Below are 22428 nucleotides of genomic sequence, written 5' to 3'. Positions count from 1 at the left end.
GATCTCGAACTCCTGAGTTGTCCAGCTAATTTCTTTCTATTATTTTACTAGAGAACGGGGGTCTCGCTCTTGCTCAGGCTGATCTCGAACTCCTGAGTTGTCCAGCTAATTTCTTTCTATTATTTTACTAGAGAACGGGGGTCTCGCTCTTGCTCAGGCTGATCTCGAACTCCTGAGTTGTCCAGCTAATTTCTTTCTATTATTTTACTAGAGAATGGGGGGGGTCTCACTCTTGCTCAGGCTGGCCTCAAACTCCTGAGCTCAAACGATCCACCTGTCTCGGCCTCCCAGATCTTTTTAGTGTGAAATATTTTAGACACGCGGAGTGAAATGGCGAGTGCCCCCTCCCCCGCTGAAGAAATGAAACAGCCACCGCGGGGGCCCCTCTGAGCCTCCCCAACCCTCCCAGTCCAAGAGGAGCCGTCAGTCCTGAATTTGGGGGTTGAGATTCCCACCTGGGAACTGCGTATTTCTTCAAAGTCATGTAATTTTTTTTTTTAATTCATTTTGCAGCTTCAAGCAGTTCTCAGACATTTGAACCTGGTGGACGGATCAAAGACATCTCAAAAGGAATTTTGGGGAGCCACATGTGAGACTTCTATTTTGCAGAATAAGAATGTGAAGAAGGGGAAACCCCAAAAGACGCAGATGGTCTGCGGTCACGGCAGCTTTCCATGAGAAAGGACGGCCGGTGGGAGGGCGCGGTCCCGCAGTTCAGAAATCGGGCACAAAGCCTTTATTTTCGTTTTGTTTTTTATTTTGTCACAGACCCTGGAAAACTTCCTCTTGGGGCAGCTCTGCGTTGAAGAATGGCGGCTTAGAAACTCAGACCTCTGTGACCTGCGTCCCTAAGAGGACAGGGGCTTTCTGGAGGGAACCCCCAGCTGGAGGCAGGACAGCGCCTTTGCTGCCACCCTGGGTCAGGCCCAGGCCGCCTCTGCCCCTCCCGGGCACCTCCTCATCGCGCTCCTCCCTCCAGAGCCCTGTGGGAGGGGCTGGGGAGCCCCACCTGTCTGTCTCTCTGTCTCTGTCTGTCTCTGTCTCTCCTTCTTTGTCTGTCTCTCCCCCCCTCTATCTCTCTGTCTCTCCTTCTCTGTCTGTCTCTCCCTCTGCCCCTGTCTCTCTGTCTCTCCCTCTCTGTGTCTCTGTCTCTCCCTCTCTGTCTGTCTCCGTCTCTCTCTATCCTCTGCACACCCAGCTCCAGCCTCCAGCGCTGGGCCAGGCCCTGAGGACAAGGTGGGAGGAACAAGGTGGCCATGAGTGAGGACCTCAGAGACCGGAGTGTCCCTGAAGTTTTCCATCAGGAGATAAAAGAAAAACTTCACAGGTGCGGCAGCCCTGGCTGGGCGGCCTGGGCTCTCTGGGCTCTGTGTTCAAGTCAGGATCAAGGTGCCAGGCCCCAGCCTGCGCCACGACAGGTGTGCGCCGCGGCAGGTGTGCGCCACGCCAGGTGTGCGCCATGGCAGGTATGCGCCACACCACGCCAGGTGTGCGCCACACCACGCCAGGTGTGCGCCACACCACGCCAGGTGTGCGCCACACCATGCTAGGTGTGCGCCGCGGCACCAGGCAGCAGGAGAGGCTGAGGGGTCACTTGGATACTGCCCAGGTGCGAGGGCTCCACTTCCCTCCCGCCCTGAGGTGAGCACGGGACCAGGCCGGCCGGCAGCAAGGGTTTGAGCAGAAACCCCAGTCAGCTCCCTCTGGGAGGCGGCGCCCAGGCCCGCTGGCAGCTGCTGCCCAGGCAGGGACAGCACCAGCGCCCCAGCGCCCAGCAGGTGCCCCACCTTCCCCTGCCACCCCCATTTCAACCTGGCATCAGGGAAGGGTTTGCCCCGCAACCAGTTTGCCTGGGCCTCAGTTTCCCCATCTGCATCGTGCGGAGGTGGATCTGACGCCCTGAGAACCGGGACAGGAGGGGGCCCTGGGGACACAGAGCTGCTCCCCCCAGGGCGCGCCCCTCACCCGCAGCCTCAGGGCGCGTCAGAGCTCCGGGCGCAGGTCCAGGGGCAGCAGAGGAGACGCCCCCTCCGCGTCCTACCAGCTCTGCGACAGCCCACCTCCAGCCCCCACCCCCGTGCCCTCCGCCACCCGGGCCTGGACCACTTCCCGGTCTGGCTGCCGTGCCACAGAGAGGGTGTGTCCCCAAGACCTGCACCTCGGGTACAGGGCAGAGGCACACACAGAGGCATACACAGGCACACACACGCAGACACAGAGGCACACACAGACACATACAGATGCACACACATGCACACAGATGCACACACAGGCACACACACGCAGACACAGGCACATACACACATACAGATGCACACACATGCACACAGATGCACACACAGGCACACACACGCAGACACAGATGCACACACAGGCATACACACGCAGACACAGATGCACACACAGATGCACACACAGGCACACACGCAGACACACAGATGCACACACAGGCATACACAGACACAGGCACACGCAGACACGCAGACACATGGAGCTGCAGAGACGCAGGACACACACAGGTGCGGACAGACACACGCTGCACTGGAGGAAGAGGAAGAAGGGCGCAGGCCGCACACAGAGGGGACGTGCTCCCGTCCGCCCAGCGTCCTCACCCGCGGCCGGGCAGAGCCGGATCCAGAGCCGCCCCCTACCTGCCCGGGCTCCTCTCCTGGGCTCGGGGAGCCCTGGGTGCTCACGGGGCCCCCCTGCAGTGAGCACGACACGGGTGGACTGCGCAGTCCTTTTTATTCGGACGGAGTCGCGGGAGGGAGACGGGCGGAGGCCGCCCTGCCCGGACGGCGGCGGCGCACCTCACTTCTGGTCGAGCACGCGGGAGAACTCCTCGAAGTCCACCTTCCCGTCGTGGTCCGTGTCGGCCTCGCCGAGCAGGTCGTCCAGCTCCTCGTCCGTCAGCTGCACGCCCAGCTTCACCATGGCCTGCCGCAGCTCGTCCCTGCTGATGTAGCCGTCCCCGTCCTGGTCGAAGGAGCGGAAGGTGGCCTGCAGGTCCTGCTCGCCGCCCGAGCCCTGCACCGCCTTGCCCATCGCCGCCAGGAACTCGGGGAGGCTGATGGCGCCGTCGTGGTCGGCGTCCAGCTCCTTGATGACGGCCTTCAGCTCCTCCTCCGACGGGTTCTTGCCCAGGGCTCGCATGGCCTCGCCCAGCTCCTTGGCGTCGATTTTGCCATCCCCGTCCTTGTCGACCCGCTTGAAGACCTCCTTGAACTGGGCCACCTGCTCCTCAGACAGAGACTCCGCCATGCTGCGTCCGTCCACCTGCTGCTCCCGGGCGTCTGCGGCGGGCATGGCGGCGGGCCCGGGAGCCTCTCCTTTTGTGGACCAGAGCGTGGGAGGAGGAAGGCTCCCCACCCTCCCCATGTCCTCGGGCAACAGCCTCCTCCCAGGGAGGGACAGACCTGCTGCTGACAAGAAATGCAGGAATTGGAGGGGGAGGGCCCCCAGGCAGTCTGCAGGAAACACCGTGGCGGGGGCGGGGGGCTTGCAATGGGCCGCCGCTTCTGGCCCTGGTGGCAGCCACCCCCTCCAGGACATGCCATCCAGGGACACTGTCCCCTGCAGACCACCCAGGACACTCCAGGACATGCCATCCAGGGACACTGTCCCCTGCAGACCACCCAGGACACTCCAGGACATGCCATCCAGGGACACTGTCCCCTGCAGACCACCCAGGACACTCCAGGACATGCCATCCAGGGACACTGTCCCCTGCAGACCACCCAGGACACTCCAGGACATGCCATCCAGGGACACTGTCCCCTGCAGACCACCCAGGACACTCCAGGACATGCCATCCAGGGACAGTGTCCCCTGCAGACCACCCAGGACACTCCAGGACATGCCATCCAGGGACACTGTCCCCTGCAGACCACCCAGGACACTCCAGGACATGCCATCCAGGGACACTGTCCCCTGCAGACCACCCAGGACACTCCAGGACATGCCATCCAGGGACACTGTCCCCTGCAGACCACCCAGGACACTCCAGGACATGCCATCCAGGGACACTGTCCCCTGCAGACCACCCAGGACACTCCAGGACACGCCATCCAGGGACACTGTCCCCTGCAGACCACCCAGGACACTCCAGGACACGCCATCCAGGGACACTGTCCCCTGCAGACCACCCAGGACACTCCAGGACATGCCATCCAGGGACACTGTCCCCTGCAGACCACCCAGGACACTCCAGGACATCCCATCCAGGGACACTGTCCCCTGCAGACCACCCAGGACACTCCAGGACATGCCATCCAGGGACAGTGTCCCCTGCAGACCACCCAGGACACTCTAGGACACCCCATCCAGGGACACTGTCCCCTGCAGACCACCCAGGACACTCCAGGACACGCCATCCAGGGACACTGTCCCCTGCAGACCACCCAGGACACTCCAGGATATCCCATCCAGGGACACTGTCCCCTGCAGACCACCCAGGACACTCCAGGACATGCCATCCAGGGACAGTGTCCCCTGCAGACCACCCAGGACACTCTAGGACACCCCATCCAGGGACACTGTCCCCTGCAGACCACCCAGGACACTCCAGGACATCCCGTCCAGGGACACTGTCCCCTGCAGATCACCCAGGACACTCCAGGACATGCCATCCAGGGACACTGTCCCCTGCAGACCACCCAGGACACTCCAGGACATCCCGTCCAGGGACACTGTCCCCTGCAGATCACCCAGGACACTCCAGGACATCCCATCCAGGGACAGTGTCCCCTGCAGACCACCCAGGACACTCCAGGACATCCCGTCCAGGGACACTGTCCCCTGCAGATCACCCAGGACACTCCAGGACATGCCATCCAGGGACACTGTCCCCTGCAGACCACCCAGGACACTCCAGGACATGCCATCCAGGGACAGTGTCCCCTGCAGACCACCCAGGACACTCCAGGACACCCCATCCAGGGACAGTGTCCCCTGCAGACCACCCAGGACACTCCAGGACATGCCGTCCAGGGACACTGTCCCCTGCAGACCACCCAGGACACTCCAGGACATGCCGTCCAGGGACAGTGTCCCCTGCAGACCACCCAGGACACTCCAGGACATCCCATCCAGGGACACTGTCCCCTGCAGACCACCCAGGACACTCCAGGACATGCCGTCCAGGGACAGTGTCCCCTGCAGACCACCCAGGACACTCCAGGACATCCCGTCCAGGGACACTGTCCCCTGCAGATCACCCAGGACACTCCAGGACATGCCATCCAGGGACACTGTCCCCTGCAGACCACCCAGGACACTCCAGGACATGCCGTCCAGGGACACTGTCCCCTGCAGATCACCCAGGACACTCCAGGACATGCCATCCAGGGACACTGTCCCCTGCAGACCACCCAGGACACTCCAGGACATGCCATCCAGGGACACTGTCCCCTGCAGACCACCCAGGACACTCCAGGACATGCCGTCCAGGGACACTGTCCCCTGCAGATCACCCAGGACACTCCAGGACATGCCATCCAGGGACAGTGTCCCCTGCAGACCACCCAGGACACTCCAGGACATGCCATCCAGGGACACTGTCCCCTGCAGACCACCCAGGACACTCCAGGACATCCCATCCAGGGACAGTGTCCCCTGCAGACCACCCAGGACACTCCAGGACATGCCATCCAGGGACACTGTCCCCTGCAGACCACCCAGGACACTCCAGGACATGCCATCCAGGGACACTGTCCCCTGCAGACCACCCAGGACACTCCAGGACATGCCATCCAGGGACACTGTCCCCTGTAGACCACCCAGGACACTGTAGGACATGCCATCCAGGGACACTGTCCCCTGCAGACCACCCAGGACACTCCAGGACATCCCGTCCAGGGACACTGTCCCCTGCAGACCACCCAGGACACTCCAGGACACCCCATCCAGGGACAGTGTCCCCTGTAGACCACCCAGGACACTCCAGGACATGCCATCCAGGGACACTGTCCGCTGTAGATCACCCAGGACACTCCAGGACATCCCATCCAGGGACACTGTCCCCTGTAGATCACCCCCTCCAGGACACCCAACCAGGTGCCAGCTCCCCGACTTCAGAGAGACTGGGGCTGGGGGGCGGGTGGCCCCCCTGCGTGCTCAGCGGGCCAGCAGGAGGGGGCTGGGCTTGCCGCTGCTGTCCTCTCTCCAGGCTGTTGCCCAGCTCTCTCCCTGCGCCTGGGGCTGGCGGCAGGGGTGAGTGGCACCCTCTGTCCTACCAGGGGTGCAGCCTTGGGCTCCACCAAATTCCCATCCAGGGTCTAGAGACAGAGGCCGGGGCTGCCGTCCCCCCCAACCCTTAGCTTCCAGAAAGCCAGGAGCCGGGAGGGCCAGGCCGGGCAGTGCGTTTGGAAGCACGGCTGGTGCGGAGACTTGGTTTATTATGTGAGCGTGTAAGGTGTGATTTCAGAGGGGAGGGGAAGGCTTGGTGTCCCCAGAGGGCTCCCCCTTCCGCTCAGGGGTTTCTGCCGCTCCGACCCGTTGCCCCGGCCAGAGCCTCTCTGGGCAGCACCCAGGAAGGAGGTGAGCAGCACGTGTTCCATTCACGGGGGTGTCAAACCACTGCGGCTGGGGTCTTGCTGGGGTGGCCATTGGGGACCGGCTCAGGCCAGCCCCGAACGTGCCGCGGGACAGGAGGACGAGGCACTTGGCCCGCTGGGGGTTTTGCTGAGCTCCAGCCCTAAGCGCAGAAGCGTGTCTGGGAACCTCCCCGGGGGAGGGGGGGCCTGGGGCTGATCTGCTCTCTGGAGGGAACCCCACCCGGCCCCTGCCTCATGCAGCAAGCAGGGTGCAGACGGAGAGAGCTCAGCCCTCGGGTACCACGCCCGGGTCCATCCGGGGGGGAGGGGCCCACGCTTGTGAGGGGCCCCTTTGCCTTGGAGGCGACTCTCTCGGGCAAGTCCCTTCTGATCCCTGGAGGTTCCGATTTGCGCCCCCAAACCCCTGCCCGAGCGTGAGGACCAAACACCTCTCCACTCCGCTCCCGAGACGGTTTGCAAATGCCACCTCCCCCCAGCTCAGCCCATCGGACAGGCCCAGCATCCCCTCCTTCCCCGTGTGCGGCCGCGGCCCACCCTGGACCCGGAAGCAGATGCGGGGAGAGATGCAGAGAGGGGGTGAGCCAGGTGTCTAGCTCGTGACACAAACCGAGCTGGAATAGTACCGAGGCCTCCATAAACGTTGAGCAATCGGTTTCCCAATGACACTGACAACCGGTTCTGGGTGGGGAAGGTCAGTCCAGCCCGGAGACCGGAGCAGGAAAAGCATCTCGCTGGGGAGCAGCCCCGGAAGGGTGAGGCTTTTAATAACTAGATACAGCCCAGCTCCTTTATTGATTGCTCTAACCGCTTCGGTACGAGCGTTGACTATAGTCAACAGCCACAGATGAACACGCACGGTGACTTTAGCCGACAGCCGTGATACGAATTTTCTATTCTTTTTTTTGAGACAGAGTCTTGCTTTGTTGTCCAGGCTAAAGTGAGTGCCGTGGCGTCAGCCTAGCTCACAGCAACCTCAAACTCCTGGGCTCAAGCGATCCTCCTGCCTCAGCCTCCCGAGTAGCTGGGACTACAGGCATGCGCCACCATGCCCGGCTAATTTTTCCTATATATACATATTAGTTGGCCAATTAATTTCTTCCTATTTATAGTGGAGACTGGGTCTCGCTCTTGCTCAGGCTGGTTTCGAACTCCTGACATCGAGCGATCCACCTGCCTCAGCCTCCCAGAGTGCTAGGATGACAGGCGTGAGCCACCGCGCCCGGCCGATACGACTTCTAATTTTTCCTTTTTCAAAATAAAATTGTGAACGTTTAAAAATGACGTAATGAAAACATATGTCTATGTCACCTATTCTGATTTACATGACAAGTAAAGCTGCCTGCAAAGTGAAACAAGCTCTCGGTGCTTTCAAGCTTCCTCATCACACAAGAGCAGAACGGGCCCGTCGTCAATGCCCAGCACAGACCGTCGTGCGGACTGTGGGCGCCGGCCGTGGGCGAGGTGAGCGCCCTACCGAAGTGGTTAAAGAACATGTGAATATTTAAATCTATATTTGAAATCTCCTTTTCCGTCTCATCCCATTCGTAGGACCCGTGATTAAGATTTTCGTCTCATCCCATTCATGGGACCCGAACGCTCGGTCATTATTTCCTTATTATCTTTCCTGGGTCATTAAATGACACTTTGCGAGCACCAAGCGGCAGGAGGCTGGCGCCGTGGGTCCCAGTTCCGCCGCTGATGTGGAAACTGCACGCGGGTCTCCACATCCCCGTCCGTAAAGCAGGATGACAAGCCCAGCCCGTCTGACCGGAGCACCCGGGGTCACCACGCAATGCGCAGAACCGGCCGAAAGCCTTGTCACTCCACGACAAGCTGTCATGGTGTCTGATGCAAACCAGCAGAGACTCAGGAAGACGTCTGCTCTGGGCGGGGAGCTCACGCTGCATTTCGCCACGAGACCTTTCTGGGTTGAACCGAGAAAAGTGAGGTTTGCCGGCCCCGAGGCCCTGGCCGGCCGGCCCTCTGAGGGCAGCGGCTGCGGCCGCAGCTCCACGCAGAGCGGATGCCTGGCAGCGGCGGGTGCAAAGCTCAACCCAGCTCTGCGTGCGAGTGGCAGAGACCTGGATGGGTCTCCTCCCTGCCTGCCATGCTCCCCGTGTGTGGGGCGGACGGGGCCGGGGCCCACCTGCGTCCCGAGAGGAGCCCGAGCCCCGGGGGACACGTGAGACGTACATGCAGGTGGATCCAGGACGGAAGGGGAGAAGGCCGCGGGCGCAGGCCTGCGTGGCGCCCCCCACCCCCAGCCGTGTGGGCGCAGGAGACAGCGGAGGGCTCAGGTGGGCTCAGACCGTGCACACAGCGGGTGTTACCGCGATGGTGGGGATCGCCGTGACCCACACATGCCACGGTCCTCCCAGGGGGTTTAGATCTGAACAACTGAACGCAGGCAGGTGAATGGGCAGAAGGACAGGTGAGATAGAAGCGTAGGTAAACAACCCTAGAGACAAACCCAGAAGCCGTCAAAGAAAAGAAAGACATATTTGAAAACATGGCAAAAAAAAATTTTTTTAAACTTTCCTATGAGTAACAAAAAAGACTATAGATAAATAAAAGTGATAGATCCAGGGGAAAATGGCAAGGGCACAAAGGATTTAATGCACAAAGAGCTCTTAAACTGTTTTTTTTTTGTTTTTTTTTTTTTTTTTTTGAGACAGAGTCTCACTCCGTTGCCCAGGCTAGAGTGAGTGCCGTGGCGTCAGCCTAGCTCACAGCAACCTCACACTCCTGGGCTCGAGTGATCCTTCTGCCTCAGCCTCCCGGGTAGCTGGGACTACAGGCATGCGCCACCATGCCCGGCTAATTTTTTATATATATATCAGTTGGCCAATTAATTTCTTTCTATTTATAGTAGAGACGGGGGTCTCACTTTTGCTCAGGCTGGTTTCGAACTCCTGACCTTGAGCAATCCGCCCGCCTCGGCCTCCCAAGAGCTAGGATTACAGGCGTGAGCCACAGCGCCCGGCCTGTTTTTTTTTTTTTTTAATATTTCATTCTTTTTTTTTTTTTATTTTAAAAAGCCTAAACTTTACCACTATACAGCTTTTAAACTGTTAAAAGCTACAATCTAATAGAAAGATGTCACAGAAGAACAAATTCCAATGGCCGAGAAACGTGCTAAAAGATGCTGAAATTCCACAGGAGACGGGAAGCACACGCTAAAGCAGTAACGCAGTGTCATTGCATGCCCCATCTGGATGGCGAACACTGAGCTAGCGGCACTGCCCACTGCCGGAGAGGAAATGAACGAATGAGACCATCCTACGTTGCCGCCGAGGAGGTCAAGTTCGAAGGCCTTTTTCTAAGTCACCTGGCCACATGTCGTGTGTTAAGACCAAGACTGGAGTCACACGCGTGTGCTCAGCAATCCAGGAGGCTGAGCCGGGTTGGGGAGGTACAGATATGCAAAGGCTGTGTGACGTGGTCATGACACGCGTGCGTGTGTGTGTGTGTGTGTGTGTGTGTGTGTGTGCGCGTGCAACAAACTAGAAAGAGTATATTTGCAGGGACTTCTTTTTGTTTTTTTTGCTAAGTATCTCCTATTCTGTCCTGGTTCATTTATTTTCTTCGCAGCCCCGAGCTTCCAGGAGTTTCCGTTTTTAAGAAAGAAGGGGGCCGAAGAAAAGCCCACCTCCTGGTGGCACTTGCTCTCCTGGGAGCTGTCCTTGGGCATCTTGGCCTGGCAGGAACGGGAACGGGTCCTGCTCTGGCCCGCCGGGCTGCATGGCCCGGGCGAGGAGGCCACCTCCGCCTGTCACCCGGGGGGCCACCCCCTGCACAAGCCGCCCCCGCACCTCTCAGGAGCCGTTTCTCGGGGAACCGTCCGGCAGGGTCACCTTGGTGCCCCGCCCCCCACTCTCCCCCACCCCAACCCTCGGCCAGGGCAGGTCTAGGCTCAGCTCCAGCCCCTGCCCTGGCCCAGCCATATCCGGGGAGGGGACAGGAAGGACAGGGGGTGCCAACCTTGGAGGCACCTCTCTGGCCCCAGGTCTACAGCCCAAAACGAAGCAGCACCAAGACCTGTCCCACAAGAGGCCACTGGTGGAGGCGGAGCCTGCAATGGCCTGGGGACCTGGGGCCCAAGAGAATCCCCACAAAAGCACCCTACTGCCTTCCCCACACTTTGGGGCCCCCAAAGCCGCTGTGCCCTGCTGAGCACCACCCCCTCCGCCCGCCCCTGTGGCCCTGGTCTGTCGGGCAGGGCAGCGTCTGGGTGCCGTCCATGTCCCCAGTGGGGCTCGGGGCCCATCACCATGTAAAGGCAGAACACGGGGCAGGGGGGAGGGGGAGAGAAGGGCTGAGGGCAGCCTGGGTGTGGGGGTGCACTGCCTGCGGTCCCCTGGGGGGTCACCGCCACTCTCGTCCCCGGTGACCCTTCCAGGGGCCAGAGAAACTGACCAAGCAGCTGCTACGTGCCACTTTCCTGCAGATCCACCTCCCGGCTCTGATATCGTGTTTCCCCAAAAATAAGACCTTCCCATAAAATAAGCCCTGGCGGGATTTCTAAGCATGTGCGCAATAGAAGCCCTACCCTGAAAATAAGCCCTGGTGACGGGCGTGGCCACGCAGCGCGTCTGCACAACCCATGCGTGTCCTCGCAGAGCGGGAAAGAACACGAGCAGCCCTTCTCATCTGCCCCGTCGTGACAGCTGCTGTCCCAGAGGTGACCGGAAAGGTGCGGGCAGCCCCACCAACAAGGTCGGCTCCCCCTGTCGGGTCCCGGCCACCCTGTGCGTGCTGCGAGCTGAGGCTTTGAGGGGAAGGTAACAACACATCCCCCGAAAATCAGCCCTAGGGTGTCTTCTTGAGGGAAAATCAATACAAGACCCTGTCTTTATTTTCGGGGAGACACGGTATTAGCCTTTCCTTTCTTTCCTATGCTGGGTTCTGCTCCCACACCCAGTTCTCTGAATGCCGCGACACTTTAGGAAGGGGTTGCATTTCTGCTGGCCCAGAGGCGCGGACGCCCGTCACTTGTGTCCCCCGCTCCTTTAGACAAGACTCTCTGAGCACCCTGTGCCCCGGGGCCGGCCTCCCCTCTCCCTCCCGTGACCCCATAACTGCGAGGTTCTCAGCGCCGGAGCTCTTTCTCCTTCCTGCCCCCTTCCACTGGGGAGGCTGCCCGAGCCTCACACGGGCTGTAACTGGTTCATAAGGGACCAGTTCCCAACCCGGGCATGGCTCCGGTGTGTTGACCTCCCGCCCCGGGTCACAGCACGAGACTGTGCCTTGTGTAACACAGGCCCTGGTGTCCGTGCCACCTGTCATGGGGTTTCTGAGGGCCTTGGCACAGGTGGGACAATGTTGCTGCACGAGCCCCAGCCTTTACTCAGCAGCCCGCAACACCCTGTTTGTTGCCTAAACCAGGCCACGGCGAGGCCACCACCACCGCCCCCTCCTTGCCTACCTGCGGAGGCAGGTGACAAGGACACGCCCTTCTTATGCACCCGGTGCGGTGCTGAGGGCTCCCGGGCATGATCTCATTTTTCCTCCCCACTTATCCTGATTCTGCAGCTGGAGCAATTAAGGCTTAGTCATGCCACCAGACGAGTTCGAGAAACAGCCGGACTCCAGAGCCCAGGCTCTTATCCAGGGTGTCACAGCGCCCCGCCCGTCATCTGACCACCTAGTGCCCCCCCCAAGGCAGCCCAGACCCAGCTCCTGCAGCCCCCGGAAGCCCAATAACACTGGGCCTCGGGCCGGGCACTCTGGGAGGCCAAGGCGGGAGGATCGCTCGAGGTCAGGAGCTTGAAACCAGCCTGAGCAAGATTGAGACCCCATCTCTACTAAAAATAGAAAATAAATTAATTGGCCAACTAAAAATATATAGAGAAAAAATTAGCCGGGCATGGTGGGGCATGCCTGTAGTCCCAGCTACTCGGGAGGCTGAGGCAGGAGGATCGCTTGAGCCCAGGAGTTGGAGGTTGCTGTGAGCTAGGCTGACGCCACGGCACTCACTCTAGCCTGGGCAACAGAGTGAGACTCTGTCTCAAAAAAAAAAAAAAAAGACTGGGACCATGGCTTCCTAGCCTGGGAGCACACCCCGAATGTCCCGGCGTCATCCCAGGCCCGTGAGATGAGAGTGGGGGTGAGGCCACAGGATGTGCCAGGAGGAGGTGGCTCAGCCTCAGCTGTCCCCTCTCAATCTCGGGGCTTTCAGCAACTCGCGTGACTGCTCCCAGTCCAGTAAAAACCTAAATGCGCTAGTCTGGAAGCAACTCGGTACAGAGAGGGTCCTCCCGGCATTTCTACGAAACCCTCGGAAACAATGTCACTGTAATCGGTTTGTGTTTTGTGTTTACGAAAGTCCCCCGTTATCTTATCTCCTGGGACATTCTGTGACCAGCACCCTCTGGTCCCGCCAGGTCGAAGATCTCTTCTCCCCAGCTTGGGCTTTTCCTCCTCGTCTCATCCCGGCTTCTTCCCCCTTGTGTTTAATGTTCTCCGTTAAACACCCGGAAATAATCATTTCGTTCTCGAAGTTCTGCCTCCTTCCTCTGCCTAAAGAGCTTTCTCCACGTGTGTTTGGTTTTGCGTTTTTAGCATGTCTGATCATTCTCTGGCCTCTCGAGAGGAGAGCCGGGCGTTCCTCCTTCCCGGGTACTCCCTTCTGTTATAGCTCTGATAATGTCCCGTCCTGGAGGGAGTTTATCTTGTCTTCTTCCCCTCCCCCAGTACACCAGCTTGATCCCCTCACTGGGGCAGGCCCAGTGGGGACCGATGTTTGGCTTTGGCACCTTATACACTCTCGTTCTGCTTACTCATCCATAAATCCTGCTGTGGATTTATGGCCTGTGCCCCTTTCTCTGGTACATTCCAAGCTGTGATCATTTTCCGTCAAATAAGCTCTTAGGACTCAAGTCCTCTAAACCAGGCCTGAAAAAAAAAATTTTTTTTTTTTTGGAGACAGAGTCTCACTCTGCTACCAGGGATAGAGTGCTGTGGCGTCAGCCTAGCTCACAGCAACCTCCAACTCCTGGGCTCAAGCGATCCTCCTGCCTCAGCCTCCCAAGTAGCTGGGACTACAGGCATGCGCCACCATGGCCGGCTAATATTTTTCTATGTATTTTTAGTTGTCCAGCCAATTTCTTTCTATTTTTAGTAGAGACGGGGGGTCTCGCTCTTGCTCAGGCTGGTCTCGAACTCCTGACCTGGAGCGATCCTCCCGCCTCGGCCTCCCAGAGTGCCAGGATGACAGGCGTGAGCCACCGCGCCCGGCCCAGTCCTGAATATCTGAATGGACTGTCAAGCTGTGTGTGTCTCCTGGAACTACAAACATCCTTCCCTAAGACGAATCTGAAACTCCTTCCTCGAGGCGCCCTCCACCCACGGGGCACCCGGAGTCCGGAAGCTCCCTTTGCGTGATGGCAGGTGTCGGGGCGGGCAGCCCGGGTGGCCCTTTATCCCGCCGGCCAGTGTCACAGGCCCCAAGCCCGGCCCCTTCCTGCCACACGGGTTCCTTTCCATCGCGGGGGCAGGTGGCACAGGGTCTTCCCCTCTGAGCCGTCCCTCTGCAAAGGGAAGACCGCCACTGCCTGCACCCCGACTGCACGGGGAGCCGAGTGGGGCGCTCTGCAGAGCTAATGATAGAGACACGCCGTGCTTCCCCTGGGAGCACCCCGCTTGGTCACACGGGCACCCTGCAGGTGCTGACCCGCTAGCGTCTTGTTAGAGGAAACGCCTGTCCCAGTTTTAACCCCGTCCCTCCCAAGAACTCAGCTCAGCACGAGGACTTAGGGGCCCGGGGAGGCAAGGAGGGTGCGTCCCTGGCAGGCCTGGCAGGAAACACAGCCCCTGAGCTCCTGGCCAACAGGGCTTTGCGAAAACCACCTTGAGGTCCTTGGGCCGGCATGGCGCTAGCACAGAGTGGCTCTCGGTGCACACAGGCAGTGGAGAGCAGCGCTGCCCTGCCTGGCGCTGGGGAGGGGAGGAGGCCCCTGCTCTCCCCTCCCTCCCCTACGCACCTCTCTCGAAGTTGCTCTGCAGAACCCGGGGATTCGGGGAGCCTGGGTCAAAACCACTGGAGTAAACGCTAGCCTAAATGCTGGGGACACAGGGCTGCACTCTGCCTGACCCCTCTGCCTCCCTCCCTCCCTCGCCTCCTTCAAGTCCCTCATCCAGGCACTGAGCTCACGGGCTGCCTCCCCGTGCGTGTCACACGCTCGCCTGCAGCAACACGCTGTGACACGGATGCTTGAGCCGCACGTGTGGGCACACGCATGCACACCCATGCACACCCTTCCTGGATCAATCGCTAAGGTTTTCATCTCGATGATAAACTTCAAAGGCTGGAACCTGGAACCACAGCTCTCCCTGCTGCTGGGTGAGCTCTACATGCACCAGGGGTCAGCTTGCTCTCCCACCCCTCTGGTTGGGGGGCGGGGGGTCAAAGTGGCAGAGGCTCCTGCTCGGCCAGTTGTCAGGTGCATCTTGGTGTGAAGAGATCTGCACAGGTGGAAATCAAGCTTCTCAGGAACATCGCCCCATCTGAAACGTGCCGCCGGTTGTCGCTCTTTTCAAAGCGTCGAGCGCCGAGTTTGAGAAGCCGGAGGAGCAGCTCCCAGGGCCGGTGAGTGCTCCCTGCCCTACCCACCTGCTCCTCCCTCCAGCCCCCGCCAGCCCCTGCACCGCCCGCCCCCAGCTCGCAGGAGGCCGAGAGCCAGCTCCCGCTCTGATCTCGTTCCCAAGAAACAGCCCTTCTTCCAGGAAGCGAAGAAGGCGGAGAACACATCTTGGCTTAGGTGGCTGCGTTTATCATGAGACCTATTACTAATTTGCTTCTGGTTGGGGGCGACCCTTTGATCCTGCTTGAATCAAACTTGCTCTCAGACACTAGGCAGAGGCCAAGGCCAGGGCGCCCGCTGCGGCGGTTGGCGTAAGGCGCTGAGCTGCCCGCAGCGCCGGGCCCGCCTGTGCTGAGACAGCAGCTCAGGCAGCCGCAGGCAGGGCGGCCGGGGCCAGCCTCCTGCACCCACCGCCCGCCAGGGGAGAACAGCGGGGCCTGGAGCGAGGATGAAAGACTCAACTCGACCCCGCTGTTTGGCCTCGTCACCCCCATCCCACGCCCGAACCACCCTCCCCAGCATGACCAGGCGGGGGTGGCAAGGTGCAGGGGCCCTGCAGACTCTGGGGAGGGGAGGCCGAGCTCCCCGAGGACGAGCTGTCTTGGCATTTATCAGATCCCAGCTGAGCCAACCCCAGCCCTCCAGATCATTGTTCCAGAACAATGATCTCCTCCCTGAACTCCAACAGAGGCCCAGCCCAGGGCCCCGCCCTGCGGGAATCTGGATGATTCACTCTGGACGGACCGGAGTCCTCCAAAGAGAGCCTGGTCACACGCCAGATCTGGGACAGGCCTTCGTGGGAAGGCAGGACACGCAGCTGTTGCGGCCGTGGTGGCCGTGAGCTGGGACACAGAGAAAGGGGAGTGCATGGCGGGGCAGCCCGGCCCTGGGAGGCAGCTAGTTGCAGAAGTCGCTGGTCCACACTATGGGCAATGCAGACAGGCCGTTGGTGTCCCCATATGCATTTTTTTTTTTTTTGAGACAGAGTCTCGCTTTGTTGCCCAGGCTAGAGTGAGTGCCGTGGCATCAGCCTAGCTCACAGCAACCTCAAACTCCTGGGCTCAAACCATCCTCCTGCCTCAGCCTCCCGAGTAGCTGGGACTACAGGCATGCGCCACCATGCCTGGCTAACATTTTCTATATATATATTTTTAGTTAGCCAATTAATTTCTTTCTATGTTTTTAGTAGAGACAGGGTCTCGCTCTTGCTCAGGCTGGTTTCGAACTCCTGACCTTAAGCGATCCTCCCACCTTGGCCTCCCAGAGTGCTAGGATCACAGGTGTGAGCCACCCAGCCCGGCCTGAAAAGTCTATTTAAATGCTTCCTTTCTCCTCGCCCGGGTATCTGTTGAAGCTGCAGAACCGCACACTTCAAGACAGCATCTCGCTGCACAGACCGAGTGCGGGTGCAAATCCGCTTCTGCAGAGCTGATGTTAAAGAGCTTTGCAAAACTATTTTTTAATGCCATTCTTCTCCCTATTCTTTGTCTTGGAAAACAAATTTATTTATCATACAAACATATGATTTATGTGAACAAGCAATAGGTTTTTTATTTCCATGGTTTAAGTTATAACTACATAAAATATATTTAAATAGTTTTCAGTTTTAATTTCAAATACAGTGTCTGTATATGTAGATAGATAGATAGATAGATAGATAGATAGATAGATAGATAGATAGATAGATAGATAGATCTCCCACATGAACGCAGGCTCTTTGGAGTCCTCAGTAAGTTTCAAATGTTCAAACGGGGACGGGCGAGGTGGCTCACACCTGTAATCCTAACACCTTGGGAGGTCATGGTGGGCAGATCGCTCTAGGTCTGGAGTTCGAGACCAGCCTGAGCAAGAGCGAGACCTCTGTCTCTACCAAAAATAGAAACAAATTAATCGCCCAACTAAAAATATATATAGAAAAAATTAGCCGGGCATGGTGGCGCATGCCTGTAGCCCCAGCTACTCGGGAGGCTGAGGCAGGAGAATGGCTTGAGCCCAGGAGTTGGAGGTTGCTGTGAGCTAGGCTGACGCCACGGCACTCACTCTAGCCTGGGCAACAGAGTCAGACTCTGTCTCAAAATAAATGAATGAATGAATGAATGAATGAATGTTTAAATGGGTCCTGAGACCAAAATGTGTCGTGAATCCTGGAAGGAAAAGCAAGCCAGGTTTGGGGCGAGAGGCCGAGGGGAGAGAGGCGAGCTTGGGACTGCAAAACATTCCCTCTGCCACCGTTTCCCAACCCCTCGTGGGTTGCGACAGCCCTCCCGGCCCCTCACTGCGCAGTTCCCCACGTGAGCCAGGGCTGGCTGAGCCGACCCTGTTGGAAATCCTGGAGGAGCCCTCGGCCAGCGGCTCTTTCGGAAAGACTCGTCAGGCAGAGGCAGTGTGTTCGAGGAACCTCGACCCAGCCCTGACCCGGCGGGTCCCTGCCTCGACCTCTCACGCCTGGTCCCTGGCAAGGCGGGAGGACCGAGCGGCGGATCCCTCGCTGGCTCTTAGGTCTTTGTCCACCGAGGGCCTGGCCCCGGCCCCGGGCTGTCCGGGAGGCTCCGCCGGCCACGTGCCCACGTCCCTCCCGCCACTGGCCGCGAGTTGCTTCCTGAGCACAGATGGCAACAGGGGCGGAAGAAATGCTTCTGGGTCTCAGGTCCGCGGAGCACCGCTCTGGCAGCCAGGCGGGGCCGGGGGGTCGCCAGTCTCTCTTCCTCTGTGCATGCTGTCACAGGCATGCTCACGTCGGGGCGTGCGGCCCACACGGCTGCCCCGGTGAGCGCCCCCTGCCGCCCCCCAGTCTCCTCTCAGAGACGTTCCTGGGAATCTCAGAAACCTCCAACGACCCTGCTTGCTTTCTCTCTTGGTTTACTCGCCGCCGCCGGCAACTCGCTGCCCTACCGGTGACCCTGGAAGGACGGGGCATCCGGCCCCTTCCCACTGCATTCCCGCACACAGTAGGCGCTCAATAACGTGTCTGAGAAAGCGAGAGTGAGTGAATGGGTTGGAGGAGAGCCTTCTCCCCCACTGGTGTCTAGTCTGAGGATAAGAAAACACTCTGGGCCCGGCACGGTGGCTCACGCCTGTCATCCTAGCACTCTGGGAGGCCAAGGCGGGCCTTGGATCGCTCGAGGTCAAGAGTTCCAAACCAGCCTGAGCAAGAGCGAGACCCCGTCTCTGCTATAAATAGAAAGAAATTAATTGGCCAACTAATATATATAGAAAGAAAAAACTAGCTAGGCATGGTGGCGCATGCCTGTAGTCCCAGCTACTCGGGAGGCTGAGGCAGGAGGATTGCTTGAGCCCAGGAGTCTGAGGTTGCTGTGAGCTAGGCTGACGCTACGGCACTCACTCTAGCCTGGGCAATAGAGTGAGATTCTGTCTCAAAAAAAAAAAAAAAGAAAGAAAGAAAACACTCTGCTTCTCTGTGAAGGGGAAACCTTCTTCCTGCCCTGGAAACCGTCTGAGGCTCTACACACACAGACACACACACACACACACAGACACACACACACACAGACACACACAGACACACACACACACAGACACACACACACAGACACACACACACACAGACACACACACACACACACACACACAGACACACACACACAGACACACACACACACACAGACACACACACACACAGACACACACACACACAGACACACACACACACACACACACACACACAGCCTCGCTGCCAGCCTCAACATTTCTGCCTTTCCTTTTGCACCAAAGCGTCACTGCAGGGGGGCAGCTCCTGCCGGCCACCTTGCAGAGCGAGGGGTGGGAGACAGGCCGGTGGGAGATGGGGAGGTGGGGGGGGGAGACGCAGAGCAGAGAGAGCCCCGGGGCAGGGGTTGGGGGGGCGGGGGTCTGCCTCTCCAGCAGGGGCCGCCCACCACACCCTGCTCAGTGAAGCTTTTATGAGGGTGGTTCCCGCCGGCCCTGCGGTCCTGCGGCCGCCCCTGGCACAGGGGTGTCACCGCCAGCTCGGGGAGCAGCCGGCCCGGCTCCTTCCCTGGACGCCTGTCTAAACAGGACCAGCCCGGGGCAACCGCAGGGCGGGGGCACCTGCAGATCCTGGGGGGCGGGAGAGGGGGGAGGGAGGCCTCCGCTTGTTCTTAAGCCCCAGCAGTTCAAGCCGGGGCTGGAAAGCCGGCCGGGCAGCCCTTGCGATCTCCGCCCGCCAGCCCGGAGCGCGCCCAGGGAGCCGACAACTGACAGTGGCCTCTGCCCGCCACCACCCCCGCCCGCCGGCATGGCGGACCAGCTCACGGAGGAGCAGGTGGCCGAGTTCAAGGAGGCCTTCTCCCTGTTCGACAAGGACGGGGACGGCAGCATCACCACGCGGGAGCTGGGCACCGTCATGCGGTCCCTGGGCCAGAACCCCACGGAGGCCGAGCTGCAGGGCATGGTGGGCGAGGTCGACCGGGACGGGGACGGCACCATCGACTTCCCCGAGTTCCTGGGCATGATGGCCAGGAAGATGAAGGACACGGACAGCGAGGAGGAGATCCGCGAGGCCTTCCGCGTGTTCGACAGGGACGGCAACGGCTACATCTGCGCCGCCGAGCTGAGGCACGTGATGACGCGGCTCGGGGAGAAGCTGAGCGAGGAGGAGGTGGACGAGATGATGCGGGAGGCCGACGCGGACGGGGACGGGCGGGTCGACTACGAGGAGTTCCTGCGCATGCTGGTGTCCAAGTGAGGCCCGCGGGGCCCGCCTCGCCCCCACCCACCCTCCCTCTGCGGCGAGAGCCCCGGGCCTCGGGGGTCCCCTCCCCTGTCCCCCCAGGTGCCCGGGACGTGTGGCTTCCCCAGCATGGCCAACGCATGCAACCCGGCTTCCCGAGTCTCCATCTGCTCAGCCCACCTGCCCACCCACCCGTCCGGGACCGGCCTGCCAGCCGACACCCTCCGTGTCACTCTGCCGTGGGACACAGAGGGGACCTTCCTCCGCATGGACAGTGGGCTAACGCTGTCCCCCAGGATGACACCTCACGGCCTCCCCGGGCAGGTCCCCACCGAGCACCCGACCCCCCGAGGAGGGGGCTGCAGCCCTCGGCCCGCGCCAGAATTCTCGCCAGCGCCGGGCCTGCGGGTCGGGGAGGGCAGGTGACAGGTGACCCTGGGGGGGCGGTGAGCAGTGGTGATGGGGTGAGCTTTGGCGACTGGGGGCTCAGGCCTCCCGGAAACATCCCCCACCCCACCCCCGCCCCGTTCCGTGCAGCAGGAGCTCGCTCCGTTCCGTCCTGGCCAGGCCGCATGACTCAGCGTTGGAAGCCCGGAGTCGGGCCGGGGGTCAGTCGCAACATGCCTGCGTTCGTCCGTCGGAAGCTGGGAGATTTGGATGCACGCGCGCGGGCGGGGGGCGGCGGCCGGGAATAAACGAGACGCTCAGCTCATGTCCTGGCGCTGTTTCCTTTTGTCTGGTCCCGGCTGGAACCGTCCCGGGTTGAAACGAGGCAGGGATCCCCATTTGTGTGTGTGTTCTCGAAAATGCAATAAATTCCTGTATTTGAGTGGGTGTAGCCAAGAGAGAAGTCTGGAGATATTTACTTTCAGTAAAATGGACCAGTGGTGGCAGCAAGAACGGTTAGAAATCCACGCAGAGCCCCTCGAAGGCCTGCGTGGGTCAGGGTGCAGCTGCGGCTCTGATGTTTCTCTCCCCCCTCCCCCAGGAAGTGCAGCTGGGGACGGCCAGTCCTGCTCGCCCCCCCACGCCCTGGCTCCGATCGGCCCACCCGGGGGGGTGCAGAGGCCTGGCCTGAGGTCACCTTGGTTCCACAGGGAGTCGAGTTCTGGGGGTGGATGGGTCCTTTCTCCTGCTCCCCCACCACACCTGTGTTCCTGCACTTGCAAAACAAGGAGCAGGTGCTCTGCAGCCCAGAAACTGGGACCCCAGCGGGCCTCCCTGCCGCTGCTGTGCAGCTGGGACCCTCCCTGAGCAAGGGGCCCTGTGCCGCCCCGCCTGGGGGCAGGCACTGTCCAGGCACCGGGCCTGCACGGAGACTCACTGCCACCCTGGGTGGGGGGGTGGGGGGTGGCTGCTCTTCTGCATGTAATTGTCTTGCAAACGAGCACTCCGAAACCGGGGAGCAGCCTGGGCCCCACAGCTGACTGGGGTTTGCACTCAGGGCTGTGCCCCCCCCACAAAACCTGTTTGCACGTGGCCCTCGCGCCCCTCTGCCTCCAGGAGAGCCGTGTTCTTAGCGCACCTGGCACGTAGCAGGTGCCTCATAGGTGACAGCTGCGATTGCTGCGCCCACTGGGAAACCCTTCCCGCTCTGACGCCTCCCTGCACACTCCCTGCCCCGTCAGGGCCCCCAGGACAGGACAGGTGCACAGAGTGGGCTCAGGAGAGGCCGGACTTCAGAGGGGGTCTCAGGTGAGCACTGGCACCAAGGCAGGAGGGTTGTGACTCTTCTGCCGGGGGGGAGGGGGAGGGACGGAAGCGAGGACAGGCCTTTCAGGCTGAGCTGGCCCAGCTAATCCCCGGCCGCCCTCGGGAGCCGGGCTTGGTTGGCACCGCCCGGTGGAGACTTGGGGCCGAGCCCGGTGCAACTGGGACCGAGCGTCCATGCGGCGGTGGGCAGCGGCCCCCTGGGGGCCTGTGAGCAGCAGAGCCGTGGCATGAATGCCAGCCACCGGCCAGACGGAAGGGGTGACACAAGGCAGGACGTCCCTGAGTTCTGCGGGAAGGACAGACGCAGAGGACTCCCTCTGCAGGGGGTCTCTGTAGTCCCTGCCACGGACCTGGCCGGGGCTTGCGTCTAATCCCCACCTGTCCAGGTGAGGCCCGAGGAAGCTCTGGCCAGCTTCAGGGTCGACAGGACGTTTCTCGTCGCCTTCCGTCATTGAATAACTGGACTTAAGCAAGTTAAGTCCCTCATCCCCCCCCAAAAAGGTGCCATCTGCCTGCAGCTCCTAACAACATTCCATCCATGGGGGGGGGGGGAGGAATTTATAAATATGACCTGGGCTCTCATGTGCTTTTCCTGGGCCCCTCATAAATCAGGACTCGGCTCCTGCACTCCCAGGCTATATAAAGCACACTCTGCCTCCCACGCTTCCAATTTTAAGTCGCATGTAGCCCAGCCCCGCTGGCTCCTGTTTATCTTCACAGATTCCAGGGGCCTGTTCAAAGCTTCCCAGGGCTAAAAACGACCTACGGTTCCCTCTGGAGAAATGCATTCATTCTCCAAACTCACCATTTGGGGGTGAGAGTGGAGAATGGAAGCCGTGGGGAAGTATGCGCGTTGTGTTTCTCCACCAAAACACAAAGCCAAATAAGA

At 60.2% G+C, this 22428-nt stretch overlaps 2 protein-coding genes across 2 annotated transcripts; one reads left to right on the top strand and one right to left on the bottom strand.

The window, feature by feature from the left end:
• Positions 1-2728: 2728 nt before the first annotated feature.
• On the bottom strand, positions 2729-3330 carry LOC142864347 (uncharacterized). Its single transcript, XM_075997547.1, has one exon. It carries the CDS (start codon positions 3304-3306, stop codon positions 2812-2814), a length of 495 nt encoding a protein of 164 aa, XP_075853662.1. The 5' UTR covers positions 3307-3330; the 3' UTR covers positions 2729-2811.
• Positions 3331-19269: 15939 nt separating this feature from the next.
• Positions 19270-20538, top strand: LOC105858210 (calmodulin-like). The gene has a single exon (XM_012741212.2). It carries the CDS (start codon positions 19392-19394, stop codon positions 19839-19841), a length of 450 nt encoding a protein of 149 aa, XP_012596666.1. The 5' UTR covers positions 19270-19391; the 3' UTR covers positions 19842-20538.
• The last annotated feature ends 1890 nt before the right edge of the window (positions 20539-22428 follow it).

This window comes from Microcebus murinus, chromosome 25 (assembly GCF_040939455.1).
Source record: "Microcebus murinus isolate Inina chromosome 25, M.murinus_Inina_mat1.0, whole genome shotgun sequence".
NCBI lineage: Eukaryota > Metazoa > Chordata > Mammalia > Primates > Cheirogaleidae > Microcebus > Microcebus murinus.
The sequence above is the reverse complement of the archived record's forward strand: the minus strand, read 5'-3'. Positions and strand labels throughout refer to the sequence as shown.

What these genes read in the sequence shown, in the direction of transcription:
- LOC142864347 (XM_075997547.1), bottom strand. Translation starts at nt 3,306, where the DNA reads ATGCCCGCCGCAGACGCCCGGGAGCAGCAGGTGGACGGACGCAGCATG.
- LOC105858210 (XM_012741212.2), top strand. Translation starts at nt 19,392, where the DNA reads ATGGCGGACCAGCTCACGGAGGAGCAGGTGGCCGAGTTCAAGGAGGCC.